The sequence below is a fragment of the Lutjanus erythropterus genome, chromosome 4, assembly GCF_056507025.1.
Source record: "Lutjanus erythropterus isolate fLutEry1 chromosome 4, fLutEry1.hap2, whole genome shotgun sequence".
NCBI lineage: Eukaryota > Metazoa > Chordata > Actinopteri > Lutjaniformes > Lutjanidae > Lutjanus > Lutjanus erythropterus.
In genome coordinates, this window is record NC_139320.1 from 25,349,400 (window position 1) to 25,368,231 (window position 18,832).

At 38.2% G+C, this 18,832-nt stretch overlaps 1 protein-coding gene across 2 annotated transcripts in view; it reads right to left on the reverse strand.

Moving 5' to 3' along the window:
- The window catches only part of arhgap42b (Rho GTPase activating protein 42b), a 91,394-nt gene that overhangs the window by 48,788 nt on the left and 23,774 nt on the right, over positions 1–18,832 (reverse strand). For both annotated transcript variants that reach the window (XM_084717427.1, XM_084717426.1), the window contains exons 2-3: positions 14,670–14,765; positions 10,705–10,766 (exon numbers count right to left, since the gene is read on the reverse strand). In XM_084717427.1, the coding sequence (XP_084573553.1) occupies positions 10,705–10,766; positions 14,670–14,765 (158 nt within the window). The remainder of the gene's footprint in view (positions 1–10,704; positions 10,767–14,669; positions 14,766–18,832) is intronic.

An 18,832-nucleotide genomic window follows, 5' to 3' on the forward strand; every position in this document is an offset into this window, starting at 1 on the left:
GCTACAGCTTGTTCAATATTGCCAAGCTGTCTAGAATGTGAGAGACAGTTCTAAAGCCATGATGCTTTCTCAGCTTGGTTGTTTAATTCAAAACATAAATGAGGAAAACATTAGGCCCTAAGTAGTGACTTTATGTCATTCATATTTACTAGATTCATTAATGAGCTGAGAGTGTTTTGAACCCAAAATATGTCTTTACTTTTTTCTCCATCTGCAATACAAGACCGGGATCACTGAACGTTTTGAGTCCATGGCAGCCATCAAACCCACGGCCACTGCAGAGGACTCACAGCCTCTGTACATGGGGCACACGCTAAGCCTCCCAATACGCCAACAGTTTTTGTGCCTAAACATAACCAAACTGTGACAGTTTTTCTTTGTGTGAAAATACTCTCAATACTCCCTGGATAAAACTTACTTTTTTCATTAGTGTTCATGCTTCCACATCTTTATTTATATTTTTATTCTAATTAAGTTCAACTACACTCACTGCAAGAAAAAAATCTTCACAGAAAACATGTATCCTCACGGAGACAAGGTTATATAAAAGCATCAAGTTAATGCATTCGAAAATTATTTTCTCAGGTTTGTTTTATTAATTTTACCTGTCACAATGATGGCCTGCAGTGGTCAAAACATTTTAAATGATTTAGCCTCTATAATAAAGGCGTTTGAATTTTTCAATCCTTGTCTGGAGCATTTATTTTTGGGAGTGCCTTTCTGATTATCTGTTTTCCCCCCATTTTCCAAGAACAGATGACACATTGTTCATCTGTGGCTGAGCATACAGAGCAACCAGTCATCTCTCATTTTAGAAAACAGCTTTACTTTTAAGCACATGACCATTCATTAAAATAAATGTGATTTAACAAATCAGATTTACACTACATGGATCATCTCAGTTGGAATATTAAAAAGCTGTGCCTGATTTTTCTGGTTCCTTCCAATGAAAAAAAAAAAAAAAAAAATCAACAACAGGAAAACACAATCTGTTTTCCACTGCAGCCATAAAAGGCTGCCTCCCAGGGGGTTATGATCATCACTCCAAAGGCCACAACATCAGGGCACTGCCCTTCCATTCCTAGATGCCCTCCATGCTCAGCAGTGCTGAACCTTGTCAATCCATGCAGAACTTGAACCACTTTCACTCTTTTTATGCTGCTGAAAAGGTTATCAGCAGGGGAATTATACCAGAAATCTTTTTTTTTTTTTTAAAGATAGTATTTGGGAAGTCTTCCCATGGAATAACACACTTGGGTAGTTGGCAAGCCAATCACAAAGTGCACAAGCAAAAAGATTTCAGGCCTGGCCACCCGCCAAGCCAACAGACAATGAAACGCTTCAAGCTTGACAAGGCCTGCAGAAATCGGGCTACTGGAAAGAGTCGATCCCATGCAGCAGACGCACCTTTGATATACAGTATGCTAGTTAACATTCCACAAAGGACAGGCCGCTCGATTTGACACATAAAGGTTTCCTCTGCATCTGCTTTGAAACGCCTGGGTTTCAGTCACTCTTATCAGTCTGTGCCCTTCTATTTTTAGTTCACAGATTAAGTCCAGATGTGAAATGGGAGTAAGCGGGGTTGGGATGGTGGGGGGAGGTTATGTCAGGATCTGCTGCTGAAAGTTTACACCCGCTCAGTGTGACTTTTTCCGACCAATGCATGGTTCCGACTGCCAATTTATTAGCAGTTAATCTATTAGCAGTAACAAACCTTACAAAAAGAAACGCCATCTGGAAGCTATTGTGGTCTAAATAAAGCAGAAAGTCAAGTCTCAACTGGTATAATGCACAATATTTCATGTTTTGAGGACAGCATAACACCCTTGTTAAGAAAAATTTCATACATCTGGTGAACATGTGTTAGTTTGAGATGCACTAATTGAGTTCTGCAGACCAACTGCTTTCAAATTACCTAAAGACCAGAATGAAACCTTCTGGTCATCAGCACTTTGCTGGCTTTCTCACCCAACCAGATGCGCGCACGCGCACGCGCACGCGCACGCGCACGCGCACACGCACACACACACACACACACACACACACACACACACACACACACACACACACACACAGAGTGCTGATCTGGAAAACATCTAAGGAATTTCCTCTTTGTGCTCTCTCTTGTGACAGTTAGTCAATGGTTTATTATAAAATAACAGGTGTTCAGTCCAAAGTGCTCTAACAAATAAGCTTTTCATCTTTCATAACCTGAACCATATTTGAGCTGGTGACAGACAGCTGATTATGAGTGTTTGGCATACTCCACGTTGCAGTATGTATGTATGCTGCCATCTCTGATTTTGTATCTTTGTAGCTCGGTGTGAGATGATGCACCGTCTGCTGTTTGGAAATGCCATAATAATTTACACTGATGCAGCTGTCAGAAACCAGCACACAAAGCAGGTAAAAATCTGAACCAACTCTACTAATCACTTTCAAAATAAACGTCAGAGAGCAAGAGAAAGAATATAAACGTCTACACAAATGTTACTTTGTTGCATCTCTGTTCTCTGTTGTGACTCTGCTGAGCTTGACTGCATCTTCATCAAATCTAATGAACGCTGTGCCAATGGATATGACTCGCTTTTACTGAAATACATGAATGCAAATCATGAAAGGGAAAGTTATCTTCAAAGGTTACTCTTTTTTTTTCATTTTTCATGGAGGCTAAACAATTAGTATGTTGCCAGTAACTTGTCTTTTATTGTAAAGCAATGAATTATTTAACAGCTCTAGAAAAATATATCAATTATATGTTTGGTGGCATCAAATGGGCTTTCATCCTGGCCTGTACTCGTTAAAAGAGGTTGAATTATATTGGTGCAACTGTGGTTTTAACGGCAGGGGCCAGAATGGAATATGCTCACAATGGCGATTACTTTATGGGAACTACTGTATTCCATTTGCATTTATTCTACAAAAGGTCAACTTTTAACTGGTTATGAAACATTCTCAATTTATTACTGATCCCTCTATATGACCTACATAAGTTAACGAGACAGTCAGAGAAGATAGGCTATTTCTATATAGTTATTCTTAGTGCCTGCCACTGGGTCAGATTCTCCTTGAAATCAGAGGACATGAGCCTGTGTTTACATTTTTCCAGGCAAAGTTAAAGGGAGTAGTACTTTAGCAAGCTTACCTGGATAATTTTATTTTTGATGGTATACTTTGTGGTTATTACAATGAAAACACATTGCTTTTGTTCACATGACCCTCCAAAATCAACAAAAATATGAGGAGTAGCTTCAAAAGACACATTTGACATTATTTACTTCATCAGGGCATTTAGAAACGCTACTGATTCGCAGCTGGAGATTTTCTGATGGATTCATTACGTGTTTTGGATAGACAAAAGAAAAAGTAGAACACCTGACACCACTGGGGTTTACATGATAAACATGACTAATACAAGCTGATAGGCATATCCAAAAATCACAGGGTATACAGACTGTAGTTTGGGAGGTTACAGTTAAGTGTTCTTTTACTGTTAGTAAAAAGTGGATTCAATCTGAAGGCATATGAAGCTTGTATTTTCAGTATATTGCCTCCAAATTATTACGACTTGATGTTTAATAAATTTCCAAAAGCTATTAAAATATTTCAAGACTCTTAAAAGTACTATTAAAGGATTTAGTGGTATCTAGCAGTGAGCTTGCAGATTAAAAACACCTCATCTCACCATCCTCTTCCATGTGTGCAGGAGAATCTACAGCGGCCATGAAACTCACACAAAATTTGAAAGGCTGCATGGCAAGCCTGCGTTTGTTTTTTCCATTCTAGGCAAATGTTGAAATATCGCGGCCTTTGTGGAAGAGGACCTGTTCCCTCTGTAGATATAAAGGGCAAATTCTAAGAGAACAAAAACACTGTTATTTAATGATTAAGTCTACAGGAGAGGAGGTGTTTGATTGTAAAGCTCCCTGAGGCAAATTGTGATTTGTGATATTGGGCTATATAAATAAAAACTGAGCTTATTCCCCTTAAAATTAATGTGATACAAGGGGTGAGAAATTCCAGTAGAACAGTAGCAGTAGCCTTGGAAAGACCAGAGATCAAAACAGGTAGTCAGGAAGCTTTTTAGTGAGTTGCCAAGCTATCTGAGCTTATTTCTGAGTGGACCACATGCATATTTGCTTTCTTTTTTGCTTCTCAGTGAATCTGCTTGCGAGCCAATGTTATTCTCATGTCCCGTGAGGCTCTCATCTATATTATGCATGTATACATATTTTTAACATGCATGTTGATATTATGGTATGTGTTGTTACCTGTGGGTATTATGTGTCACTAGCATCACAACTTGGTGTGACGTAGAGCTTTAGCTGGAAATCCTACACATGGATGTGGCAGTAAATTGCCGTTAAAGGAGCTTCAGTGTGTGGGCCTTATTTTATGTCTTCAGTGAATCTGTGAAATTATAACAGCTTGTCCAAACTCTGTTCATTCACAACAGCAGGAGAGAGCTGGGCTGTGCATTTGGATAGTTTCTCTCCAGTGTGATGGAAGTTTAAATCTGTATGATGAGAAAAGGGCAATTGATGCACTTTTTAATGCTGAATCTATATTTATTTGGCCGAGACTACATAAAAGAGCATTTTTAATTATTTATGATGGGGATCAATTTATGCCAAGGTGGCACTGTTGTGAAAACTGTGAATGAGAGAGTTCTGGAAACATAGAGGATAAACACAGAAATATGCTCAGTGTAAGTCAAGGTCCTGGCAACCAGCCACAATCAAGGAGCTTGGTATAAAGCGCCTTTTTCTCTAAACAAGCCTGAATGTACATGGCTTATTAAGCTACGTCAATCACAGTTTGATACCCTCACGTGAGCGGAGTCATTAGCAGTTTACAGTTCATTTATAGGAGCAGCAAAGAAAAAAAAAAAAGGTTAGTTTCACTTCAAAGTGTAAGCACCACAATATTCTTGGAAAACTACTGTATATCACAAAGTCATTTTTAATATCATGGGGATAGAAAAAATATATATATGTTTAAATATGACATTAGTTAAATCACTTGTATCCCAAGGGAGTTGCAGTATGTGCAAGTGGGGAATAAGCTTTCCTTCCTGCATCACCAACATCACGATCCACCAACAGCTCAAAGTGCAGGGATCAGAGCCGTGTTTCTTGCATATTCCTGTGATCTGATGAGACAGAAGAGTGCTAGGTGAAGAGAAAAGAGATGATGCAAAGAGGGTGCTTTTCAGGCAAGTAGAAAGGGATACAGTGTGTGTGTGTGTGTGTGTGTGTGCTATGAATAGACTTTTACTTATTAAATCTATTAAAGCTGAATGAAGTAGTGCATCCTATAGCCTCTGTAACTAGTCATAGCTGCTTTGATTTATTAAGTTTATTTCCATTACTTTGCAATCATGCATGCTGTTCAGTTTTCAACCTACTCAGTTGTGGTGTCATTTAATTTCTGTTATCCAGTTCAGCTGTCTCTACTTGTCATCTTCATTTGTTTTTGTTTCTTTGAACCCTTTGAAATTAGACACTTAAAAAAAAAACAACTAAACCAGCATTAATATGAATTTGTCTTCCTTTTGTGTTTCTTTCATTTGTGCATACAAATGCTGTAAACACATCACGCGACTGAGCAGCGCTCCCTCTCTGTGCTTCCACATTTCTGACCACAAACCATGCATGAATTCTCAAAAACAAAAAGGCTGTTTTAAGTGCCATGTTACTCTGTGCGCCCTGATCATCCTTGACAGCTATCAAATGACCATCACTGCACCAGAAAGACAGAGTCACAACCGTATGCCAGAGTCTAGTCTGAGACAGCAGGGAGAGTGAGAGCCAACCAGCCCTGTGTCACACAGCGTTTACTGACGAGTATGCCACATCCAGTTTTTGCATCCAGGATGATCTGGTAAATGTCTTGTAATCCACTAACAGAAATGTATGTTCCTTTGTTATTTTATATCTAACAACAGTGACTTAAGGCTGCTACAAGAAGCTCGGGAGAAAGGCAGTTGATTGTTGAGTCTCGAGTTGCGATTAATCACGGTTAATCAATTATTTATTAATTATTCAACTAACTGTCAATTAATCACCAACTATTTTTACAGTCAGTTCATCGGTTTGCATAATTTTTTTCAAGGAAAAAAAATCAAATTCCCTGATTCCAGCTTCTTAAATGTGAATATTTTTAGTTTTCTTAACACCTTTATGATAGTATACTGAATATTTTTGGGTTTTGGACAAAATAAAGACATTTGAGGATGTCACCTTGGGCTTTTGGAAAAACTGCTACTGACATTTTTCACCATTTTATAGACCAAACAACTGATATATTAATTGAGAAAATAACTGACAGATTAATGGACACTGAAAATAATCATTAGCTGTAGCCCTGGTTGAGTTTTTATTCCCCAGGTTGCAAATACGAACACTTTGGGTCAGTGGTTCGGGTCAGTCATCAGCCCAAAGCATCAGTATTTGACAACCTGGGAATGAGACTCAGTAATCAACTATCTTTCTCAAGAGTTGCTTTCTAGCAGCTTTAATGAAAACCTTTGTGAATCCAAACATAAATTATCAGGTATGTCTCTCTGATTAGAACATTCTGCTGCCCGGGATCTGATTCGAGTAGTAACAATGATAGCACTGTTCTGCAAGTAAAATAAACTGAAAAAGAACTGGATGAGCATTAACAGCAAATGCCAACAACAGCTTGAGGACCACTCAAGAAAACAAAGTGTCACACAAACACATTTTCAAGCAAATTGTTTGTAAATTGCTTGTTCCTTCAGGAGGAATCCTCAACTTGAACTGCCTGAGTTTAACAGCAAAATAACAGCACTTTCATAAAAACTGCATACAAAATATATTTGTTGACCACAGTACAGCATAATGTTTCTAAATACTGAGAACTGCTTTCACAAAATCTTTTCACACTCACCTGTGGCTCTATCATAGGCCAGGAGTCTTTCATGCTATCATGATGCTGAGAAGGTTGTTGCAAATGAAGCTGTATGCACACAAACAGGCAACTAGAGCTGCAACTAACAAGTATTTTCATTGTCAATTAATCTATTGATTATTTTCTCAATTAGTCAATTGTTTGGTGTACAAAATGTCAGAAAATGGTGAAAAATGTTGATCAGTGTGCCCAAGAAAAAAAAAGAAAATATACTCAAGAATTAAGAAGCTTGACTTTTGGCTTTTTTTCCTTAAGAACATTTTCAGGTGTGTTGAGTAGGGATCACCAAAAAGGATGAAGTTATTAGAAATTATTGACTGAATTTAAAGTAAATCTAATATTTCTTCTGGAGAAAATATTTTCAAGCTCTGCATCATCATCAGTTCAGATGGATATGGGTGTTACAGGCCATGCATCATCTGAAGCAATTAAATAATTTACAAGGATCAGAGCTTTGGAGGAAAAAAAACCCCTGCTCTGCTGGCAATATGAATTTATGAACGCTGCTTTTATGCTTGTCAAATTGATTAGGATGACACAATATTCCATAAAGCTACGTGGCCTGCACAGAGGTGACCCACAACTTCAAAGGGCAACTCCTTCAATCATAAAATTTAGCTGCACTTTGAATGTCATGAGGAAAATGCACACATTAAGTCACATAAATTTGAGCTTTTATATTAACTTCTACGTCTACGTTTTAGCAGCTGCTACTGTAGTACCCAGTCAATACAATGTGCAGAGGTAAGATATATCTGTGCATCCATGTGGAAACGATGCCCTGTGTGAGAGCTCATATTATTCTGATGTCCTTAGAATTACCTTGAACTTGTGGGTGTTTATCCTAAAAGTTCCATCTGTGCTTTCCACTTAAAGTGTTGTTCCAAAATAAATCTCTCTGGTGTCGAATACTTACCCCCTTAGACTGAAAAACTGGCTGTAAAAAGTTTGTATCCTGCTCCCTCATGGAGAACGGAGTCCTAATGAAAATGTCTCAGGTTGTTACAAAACCTATGACTGCAAACCTGCAGCTGATCTCATTTGCATATCAGACCTGGTAAATCAGATGCACAGCTGAAGTATGTGGACTAAAGTAATTCCTGCCTTGAGGCACCTTTCAGTAGCTCCTTCTAAAATGTCTACTTTTACAAAACAAATCCTCAGTGCCAAGGGCAGACATTTCATTTCACTGCTGGGTGGGGGGGCAATAAACAGAAAAAACTCTCAAGAGCAGTTCTTGAAGGGGACATCAAAAGTGCAACTTAAGGTGCTGTTGTATTAATGTATATAGAGAAAACCTGAGGGAAAGAAATCTCTGCTTTGCTGTCAATGTTTAAAAATCCATGATTACATGAATCCTGCCAGAAGCTTCCTATTTTAACATAAAGTTTGTTGTAATTATGTCTTTTTTTATGAATTAAATCTTCAGTTGTTGCCAAAATTCTAAACAAAATGATATCACAACAGCAACTTTACATGCAGGATGAAAAATATAATATACTAGTAGGGTCATCTCAAATGTTATATTATAGAAATATTACTGTTACCATCTACAAAACAAAACAAAATAGTATTAAAATCAGCATTTTTAATTTAAGCATCCTGTATCAGAGTTTGGTCCAAAGACACATTCTCGTACCGATGGCTAATGAGGATGGCAGGGAGCGGACTAAACAACTGTGTAGCATAGTGGTCCCCAAACTTTTCTATTACCCCACACAGTTATTATCAGTCAATAACAATAGCTTGGGAAGTAACTAATAAAAAAGAATTCAAGTTGAATTTTAGTTAAAGATGCACCGATTGCAATTTTCTTAGCTGATTCCGATTTTTTATGAGTCTGATCTGCTGATTCCAATTTTCAGTCTTTTTAAGACCTATAATTGACAGAATACAAAAACATTGCATGATTTCACGTGACCTTGTAGAAGCAGATGTAAACAAACAGGAGACTGGCGCGGTGCAACAGTTTGCTGTGGTGAGGCTTTGCAGTGACAAAGACAGAATAAGTTATAGGGGTCTGGATGAGATGCATCAACATGGGTTGTTTATTCTTCAGCCTGAACAGGAGGTGAGATTTTAACTATCAGTCTGTGAAAAATAGTTTGCTGCTGGCTAACATTAGCCGGAGGAGCTAGAAAGTCTACCATTGTTCAGCAACACCATCAGCTACTCTGCTAGACTGTCTGTCTCCTCTTTCTCTTGTTCTTGGAATCTGTTGCTAATGACAACTTCATGCAGGCGTGTGTCTGAGTGTGTGTGACCGGCGCTGTTCTGGCTGTGCTGTCACTGTCAGTGTCACTGCACGCCCCTACAGTGGGATCCACTGGTGTAGTATATGAGGGGGGCAGACAGTTTTTCTAAATTTAAAACCACATGGCTTCGTCTGTAATTAGCACAAGTGCTTCCAGAGGATATTATTATATTATGTAAAATTATACAGATATGTTTGCAAAAATATGTTGAGGGAAATCTGTTTTACCCAGAGAGGCCCCTATAATTTCCACCCTTGCTTACAGCAAACCCAGTTTTCTCAGCACTTACACAGCAACACAGTGATAAAGCTATGGAAGATGTGCAGTGAACTGTGAATCTGACAAAAAGTCAGATGTCAAAAAGAACAAAAGTATTTTTTTAAATTTTCAAAGTCAGTATAAAACTTATCTAGGACTGTTACTAACAATTATTTCAATTCTCAATTAATCTGTTGATGATTTTCCCAATTTATCAATTTGTTTGTTGTTAAGGCTGAAACAGAGGATTTCTGGCATTTCCTTCTGGGAAAATTACTCAAATTAATTAGTTGATCGTAAAAATAGTTGCTGATTAATTTAACAGTTGACAACTAATCAATTAATCGATGTAACTGTAAACTTACAATGTCATTTATCAAGTATATCAATAAAGAACAAGGCATTCCATGTTCTGATACTGTGTATACTCAGAACCTGTTTTTCTCTTTCAGTTCCTTCTACTACAACTTTGTCACACTTTCACAAGTTTTGGGGTAATTCCAGCATCATTGTCAAGCACCAATGTCTTTCCTCATCTGAATAAAGTGACTGACTGGTGCACAGACAAAGAGACATAATCCACGGGAGACTAGATACTGGCACATCACATTCTTTTCACAAGATGTCTCTACTCCACACCAGCAAAAATTCACAAACACAGAAAGCACAAATCAAATTTGTGCTGTGTGTTTCTTAAAATGTTCATCCACACAGATTGTTAAAGACAGACAAGCATGTGTTTGTCCCCTTTTTTTTGTTTTACACATGCAGAGTTCAACAATTATATTTTTAGGGGGGGGGCAAGTGGGTCTGAAATCTACTTGCCCAAAGTCAATTTTCATTTGCCCCAGAAAAAAAGTGCGCTTATTTATTACCAGTTATAAATGAACAACAAAGACTAATGTTAATTATTATGTTTAATCAGTGCGGTTCAGTGTTTTTAAAATGTGAGAAAACAGTGAAAAATTTCCATTTCAGTCTCTCAGAGTCCAAGGTGGTGTCCTTAAACGTCTTGTCAGTCCACAACCAAATATATTCACTTTAATATAAAAATATAAAAAAAAAGAAGAAAAAACTCCATATTTTTGTATCAGTAATCTTTACCAGTTGGTTAGTCAGGCAAGTTAGTTGCTAAATTTACTAGCCCACCATGTCATTTTACTTCTGACTGGGCAAGTGGGTGACCCTTATTGTTGAGCTACGCACATGTACAAAATCATGAATAAAAATAAAATCAAAATGGAATTCTTACCAAGCGTCTCCTTTCTTCTTCAACAGTGTTCAACAGCTGGGAGAACTCTTTGAACGACTGGGCTGAAACACAAACAAAAATCATCTCAGCGACGCCACATCAAAGCTGTGTGTTGGCTCAATAAATGCATCAACATATATGACAGGTCATGTAACATATGTTCACCACTGAGTAAGTACACAGTGATCCACTGCGTACTTGCATTCAGATGATGAAAAAAAGAGGATATTTTAACACAGTGGCTAAGTCGTTAAAAATCAGATGTTGCTGGCACCCCACAAGCACTGTGGCATGGTGCTAAAATGTTTATTTGTACTGCAGCTTCAGAGCTTTCAGTGCAGCACATTTTAGAACCTAATAAAATCATGCAGCTGTCCAATTTAAAACCAAGACTAGCCGTAAAAAACAATACTTCAATTGAATGGAACCCACTGATTGCTTCCCTTTATTTTCTTCCCCTGCAAGGCTTTACAATCGCCTGTCACATGTAGACGAGACTGATGTGTTAGAGATATGTTCACGCCATCTGGGCTTTACTTCAGCAGCTTATATTACATTGTGCAGGGCCAGATGAATTCAGCATACAATATATTGAATCTTATCTGCCAGAGAATAGTGCCTTGATAGCTTCACAGCTTCATTAAATAGAAGGCCAGATACAGTGTGGCCTCTGCTGGTCAGCCCCTGTGTCACCCCGTGTCCAGCCATTTAGCAGCGGTCGAGCTGCTCTGCTTGCCAACACAGTAACATCATTATCAGCCACGACAGCCTGGCATGGGGACCCATGCATCATCTTAGACACTTTGGACCATTTACACACCAAAGCTTTTAAAGACCACGGAGCAATGATTTTGTGCCAGTGATCCTGCAGGCAGCCTGGCCTCCTATTAACGCCACCAGCTCCTTTATCAACAGCGCAAACCTCTCAGGGGGTAAAGGGCACAGCTGGAGCCGTTGATGGGACAAGATTAGACTCCAAAGAAAGGAAATGGGAGTCAAAGTGAGGTTACAGCTTGCATATCATTCACTGGTAAATGGAGGAAAGGCAAAAGACCTAATGAATCACTGAAAGGAATAAAATTTACTACCTCAAGAGTGGATGAAGAAGGGAGATGAGCTTATGTGAAAATAGAGATATTTGCCGTGCATGTGCATTTTTCCTGCCAACTATAAGAACATTTTTATATTTCTGACCAGTTTTTTGGGTTTAAATGTTGCCTTTCTGCTTGATATTTAACTTTTTAGATTTTGATCTAGACCTTATCTGACTTGTTCCAACCCAGAAGGTGTATGGCTCACGGAGACTAAAGGATTGACCTTCTGAGAGAAGGGCATGTAACTTTTCTAAAAATTTAAATTTCTATAGCCACATCAATCTTTTGGCCCCATTGATTCCTAGATAACTGGCGTGGAATGTGAATGTCACTGCAGGAAGTCATAGAGAGAAATCAATAAAAGGTCAGGTGAACCCGTCTGGCAGCACATACAGGATCCTGATGTTATGTGGGGAAGTTGGGAGCATCAAAGTGAACTATACCAATACTGCATCTAGAATGTGGCTGACATTCATGTAAGGGTCCAGCTGTGTCAGTCAGAAAGCTCGGTTGCGCTGATGAATAGATTGATTTCAACAGGCTGTTTCATTTTTTGTCTCAAAGAGTTGTAATGGTCTTTTCCCTCCGACATGGAGAGTTAACACACCAACAACCTTGAGAATGAGAGGGTTATTTTTCTTTAAAGGAGAAATCTGTAATGTGTTTACTGTAATAAAGTAAAATGAACATAATATGTCATCAAGTTGAAATACTCACTACCCCGACACAACACTACAGCTGCAGTGTCCTCCAATAAAATTTCTGTTCCAGGCCCAAATGAAAGTCATTGTTTGCCTGTTTCACGTTAATTAGAGTTCAAATGAAGGCAGAATGGCTGCCAAATGAGCTGAAATAAGTGTCTGTTTATGAGTTGTTAGAAATCATGGCTAGTCTTTTATAGGGAGAAGATGTTGGTTATGATTAAATTTAGCAATATGTTAATGAAGTCTGGCAGGCAGAAGGCAGACAGTCATTAAACTCCAACTGTTCAGAGCAGTGGGCTTTTGTTTTCAGGATAACGGGCTTAGGTTTACATCATCAGACAAACTGATAGTTAAAACCAGCTGATCAGCTTACAGTGAAGGACTCCTCGATTGTTATTGTAAAATCATTTTACGTTCGCCTTGCAGCCTGCCTGAGCTTCCTTGAGTCTGGGGAGGAGGACGCAGGGGGAAACAACTCGCTTCAACTATAGATAAAACCACAACCATAATAGTAAATGGTTGGTGCTACTACCAGCTGTATTGTTAGATTTTGTTACATAATCAAAAATTCATAACCAAGCCAATTTCTTGCACATGCGCTTAAAGAAGCACTTTAAGGTAATAGGAAAAAAAACATATGAACAAAAATGTTGTGCATATAAAATGTATTATTTAATAAAGGATTTTTTTCAAGTCATACATTTTATTTGTTTTTTGACATTGTGATGAATGTCATAACATGGCGGTTTTAATTATGGTATTATTGTACTGTCAGTTTGTTGTTACATCCCTACTATTTAATATAGCGTCTATGGCTCCAATGTACTATTTGAACTGCAGTCCTCATTTTTGGATATTCAATTGTTACACATCGCACCTTCAAGAAAATATTGAGTGCTTAAACTCAGTGCTCACATGCAAAATAACACACTTGGGGCAAGAAATTGCGTTATTTATTATTCACCATTTCCCGTTTTCAGTGTCGTTATGTTATTTGTGCTGTTGTTGTATCCACGGTGGTCTTGATCAAAAGCCTCTCAAGTGAATTTACTATTGTCTGCATTACACAGTCAATAAAATGCTTCCAAACAGGTGCCCGTGGCTTTGTAAACTGAGCCTCGGGCACAGCCAAACTGCTGGCTTCTATTGTGCCAGTCATTTGCACTGTAAATACACAGCAGGTCCAGCTACCTAACAGGTGGGCTGCTAAAATATCCATTGTTCAATCTGCGATCAACACCACTCCTGATTGAAGGCCACGGAGAGGGTGCATTGCTTCAAATTAAAGCGTGCTTGATTCTAATGAGGCTCGGATTTGGGTGTGGATTTTTCCAATAAGCATAATTGGTCTCCTGCACCCCTGCCTATCATAGAGACAGTGCAGCTTTGGTAGAAAAAAGGGAAGGTTGACTATTCATTACGCATTCAGATGAACATTACAGCCTCATGTAGAGGGGGTCGATATCCAGTCTAGCCCTCACAGATGGACAGTAATTCAGCAGTCTCCAGCTCCACGGAGCGGAGGACTCAAGCTGGGGATAATGAGCAGCGAAAAAAAAAAAAATAGAGGAGGAAGAAGAGGCCAGACTGGGAGTCCTGCCCATTAGAGCCAGAGAAGCCCACTGCACAGCTGCTTTCATATTCCTGTTGGAGGCTAGGAGGTTCGTACCTCCATTAATCTCTGACACTGATCACAATTAGTCCCTTTGATCTCTCATAGGCTTGAAAAGATACAGGGGAAGCATCATAAGCAAATCAATAGCATTAATTATACATGCATCACAGACAACTTTAAGATCTATACTCAAAGCCAAATCCCATTCCAAGAATTGCAGAGTATGCTAAATTTAGTCTGAAAACTGTTCCTAGCTACTCTGATATGGCATTTCCCTTTACTTTTAACTAATTTCACTGATGTAAAATTGCTCAAATATATAATAATATCATATTTTGGTCCTCAGCCAGAGGACATTAGCTCCTGTGATACATTTAAGTACTGAAGCCAATTGCGTTCAAGTGTCTCCTGAGGGAATCCTTCCAGAAATGTCAGAGAAGGTTCGGACCGAGGTGACAATCTCACTAATTGGTAAGAGCTGAGAGGAAAGAAGATGATGGACCGCAAAGAGAGAGGGATGTGCCCTCACAGACCTGGCTGGGCTGAACTTACCGATGTTCACCTCGTCATCTGTCTCTGCATCACCTATGCACTCAAACTGGAACTCCTGCAGGGACTGGGAGAACTTCTGGACGGCGGCAGAAAGATCTGCAAAATCAGAGGGGCTGAGCATCAGAACAAAACATTGCACGAAATAATCAGACACTGCAGACACACATGACTAAACTTCCAATGAACTACTTTTTAAAAGAGACATGGAGAGTGATGCCTCAGAATTCATATGGTTATATGAGTCGGTCAAGTTAACCTTTGCATCACTAAATATCCCTTTGATTATTGACAATTTGGCAGCACAGTAAATAGAAAGACAATTTGGCAGCACAGTAAATAGAAAGACAAAGTAAAAAATGCCAGTATAACAATACATACACATAAACCTGGTAGTTCTCGAGTTAAAGGGATAGTTTAAATTATTTTGTGTGGGGTTGTGTGAGGTACTTATCAATAGTCAGTGTATTACCTACAGCAGGTGGCAGTCGACACCCCGCAAGTTTGGAGAAGCAGAGGGGAGTAGCAGCCTGGAAACTAAGCAATTTACTGCTGTGGACAGGGTCAGCAACAAGAGGTATTTTAACCATTTAAAGAAAATCATTATCAGTTTAAGTGTATGCTATATTTTGAATGTTTTCTCTACTTTACCTTGACATCAGGCAGCCTTTTCTGACAGGAAACTGTTGTAGTATAAGCCACTCATCGCCCTCCCTCTCTCCAAACCAACCAAACTCCATAAGCAAAATCAATGATTTTACCTCGCAGTACACAAATGTTGCTAACTACTGCTGCCTCCATCTGTTAGTTTGTATGTGTTATTGTGAAACCTTTTGAAACACAATAACACAAACAAACTAATATATTGAGGCACTGGTAGACCAACAACTCCTGTTTTCTGCAAAGTAAAACTAATGATTTTGCTTTGAAGGTGTGTTGGTTTGGAGAGAAGGATATTTGGCTTACAGGTTTCCCTTCAAAAAAGGCTGTCTGATGTAGAGCAGTGAAAATATTCTAAATATAGAGTACACTTAAACTGACATTGATTTTTTTAGGTGGGGCTTTTTAAGTGGCTAAGCTAAAGAAGTACATTGGTTAGCTTCTGTGCTCATACTCCTCTCTGCTTTCCAAACTGGAGGTGTGCTGACCGCCATTTCCTGTAGCTAATAGATCGATAAATACAACCCATCTCCAAATAATCCAAACTATCCCTTTAAGTTTGCTATTTGTTATAGACACAGCTGCAGAAACAAAACACTGGAGCTGAAGACAAAGAGTGAAATGGTGCATTTTTGTGATCTGCTGACCCTCCAATTCCATGCCCACTGACATTCATACAATAGCAGTTCTGTGAGTGACTGCAATATCTGCCTTATTTACTTTATCACTTGTCCATTGATCATAATACCAAGATCTGTCCAGAAAAATTAAGCCCAGCTGAGCTACCTAACCTTTGTGTCAAGAATGATGTAGTACACATAAAATCCTAAGGAAAAAAAAATCAAACTTTGGATACTCTCACACTGCTAGATATAAATTTATGATGTTTATTGCATTCCGGGTGTTCAGTTGTGATAAAATGCTGTCCTAATTTTTTTTTTTTCAGAGTGACATTTGACAACCTCCAGGGATCAGACTTTAGCTTTTTCTATTCCAGCTTTCCAGCTGAAAAAAATGAGTCCTGCCCAGTTTTCAAAGACTTGCTGGTGATGTCAGTGGAAAAACTGGTATCTCTGCAGTCTCAGGTATTTTTCCGATTGTAAATTTGGACCTGACAAATAACTTTTCATGACTTTAAATATAGATACTTTAATAATACTATGGGCCTCTGCTATGGCCATGTGTGAACTTTGTTCAGGAAAAAATGTATTTTGCTCATCAGTATGTTGAATGGCTCTAAATAATAAAACTGGGGTCTGGGGACCAACAAGGGTCCTTGAGTTGGTTGGAGGGTGTCCCCAGCAAAAGGAGGAATAGATTATTTTAATTCTTATCACATTTTCTGGACACTGGAACAATAAGAGGAAAAATAGGGCTGGTTGTTTTGATTGATTGTAATTTATAGCAATCCTAGTTTGATCTTTAATTAACTCAGCTGGGATTCATTAAGAAAAAATCTTCTCAGATTGTGAGCAGGGTGGGAAATTAAACATTTTAAATTTGACCATCTACCACTCACTGATAGATAAATGTTCAGATATACGAGACACTCAATAGTAAATCATTATATTGTGTTTGAAAATCTACCAGGAGCTTTCATATTTTACCAGCATTTGCCTGGTAGCTGGTGCTAATTTCCCTTGAGAAAAAAAAAAAAAGAAAAAAGAAAAAGTTTGGGAACTCCTGCTACAGTACCCATGACCCTCAGCAATCACTGCTGTGGAAAAGAAGCCAGCTAAAGTTTGAAATCAGTCCAAGCATATTTACAAAGCTTCAGTGTGGCAGTCAAGAACAAATCATTGCACAGGAGCTGCTGAAGTGATAGAAATATGAGCCAAAATCAGACAGAAAATTGATTCAAGCTGTTGAATGTATTTAACACTCATCATACCAATATATATAACATATTGTTGGGGTCCCCAAGAATAAACTAGAAGAAACAACTATCATAGCAAAATGTTAACTTATTTCTTTCTTACAACATAATTTCTTATAACATTATCAGTTGTGTAATTATTGTCATCTGGACCACTAAACAGATTATTATTATTTTAGGAAAGTTTGTTAATTTGCATGTTGTGTAAAATTATAACAGACAAAAAGCACATGAGGATTTCTGTGTCTGCTGCATCTGTGTCTGTCTGCTTCAAAATATCTGGTGGAGTGCCACGACTTGTAGACACATACTACACTTAGATCTGAACAAATACATGTAAACGATGGAGCTCAGGGTTTTCTGGATAAAAAAGATGATTACATTTGCATTTCTCAAACAATTTCAATTAGTTGTTATTATATTCAAGGTTCGTCATCTACATGGTTAGAAAAAAACTTTTTTTTTCCAACTCCACGCAGATCACAGACCCTTGAAAAATATAACATGACTCATTGAAATTCGGTTGAGAAATGTACATGCTATAGTGTTTTTCTTTATCCAGAAAAATGGCTGCTCCCCTGGTTACATGTATTTGTTCACAGGCCAGTCTTGATGAGACTAATATGGCAGTGATATTGACGTATCACAGCAATGGACTAAAGCAGTCAACATGACATCCAAGCACTGACCCCCAATAATGTGCGATACTTTAAATTAGGACCCATGGAAAACATGAACTCAACCATTAATTACAGTTGTAGTTCCACCTACTAAAACTTGTCTGCTTTTGACTGCAGTCCTGATACATTAGTATTTTTAAAAAGCACTGATTAAATCAGAAACAGAAAACAACATTTCATAAGTTATTAGGTACAAATTGGTGGATAAAGTAATAAAAAAGTTGGAATGAAAGGATAAAGCACCTGTGAGATATGATAAAAAGTACACGTCTGGGGTCTGCGGGTAACCCAGTCAGTAGTGCAACCTCTGTTTTCATCCTGCTGTTAAATCCATGGGAGTCGTCTCTGGTAAAGTTTTAATGTATATGGTCTTTTACCTTTGACTCATCAGCAGTGAGCAAAGAGCAGTTACTCATTGTTTGTAGTGATGAGTCAGCCAGAGTTTTATTTGTCCATTCAGAAATTAAAGGTGCTTTAACAGCCTCTAATCTGGCCTATGGAGAAAAAAACAAAAAAAGACTGGGTTTTAATTTCCTGAACCCTGCCTGCCAAACATAAGCCTCTCCCACTTCACTTTCCTATTACCCACAGAATAAAGAAAAACAACAAACAACAAAATGGGCCCATAAATGTTAGATACCTCACCATGACCTGCACTTAATTTTCTTTTTTTTTTACCTTTTCTCACAGATTAAAAACTTCATTATTGTAATAAAAATGCACCTCATGTTGTGTTGGTATTCAGTTTTTAGTTGATTAATGTGCATTTCTTTCTTTTTATAAAGTGGAGTTGTACTGTCTCAGTGTGAACATTTTTCAAAAGTTTATGTGGAGTATCAAAAGCTTTAACTCCCCAATTAGGCGACATCAAGGCATTACTGCAGAACAACTGACTTTTAGGGTTTAGAATATTTTTCCGCTCTGAGCATGTATAAGCTCAAGAAAAATCT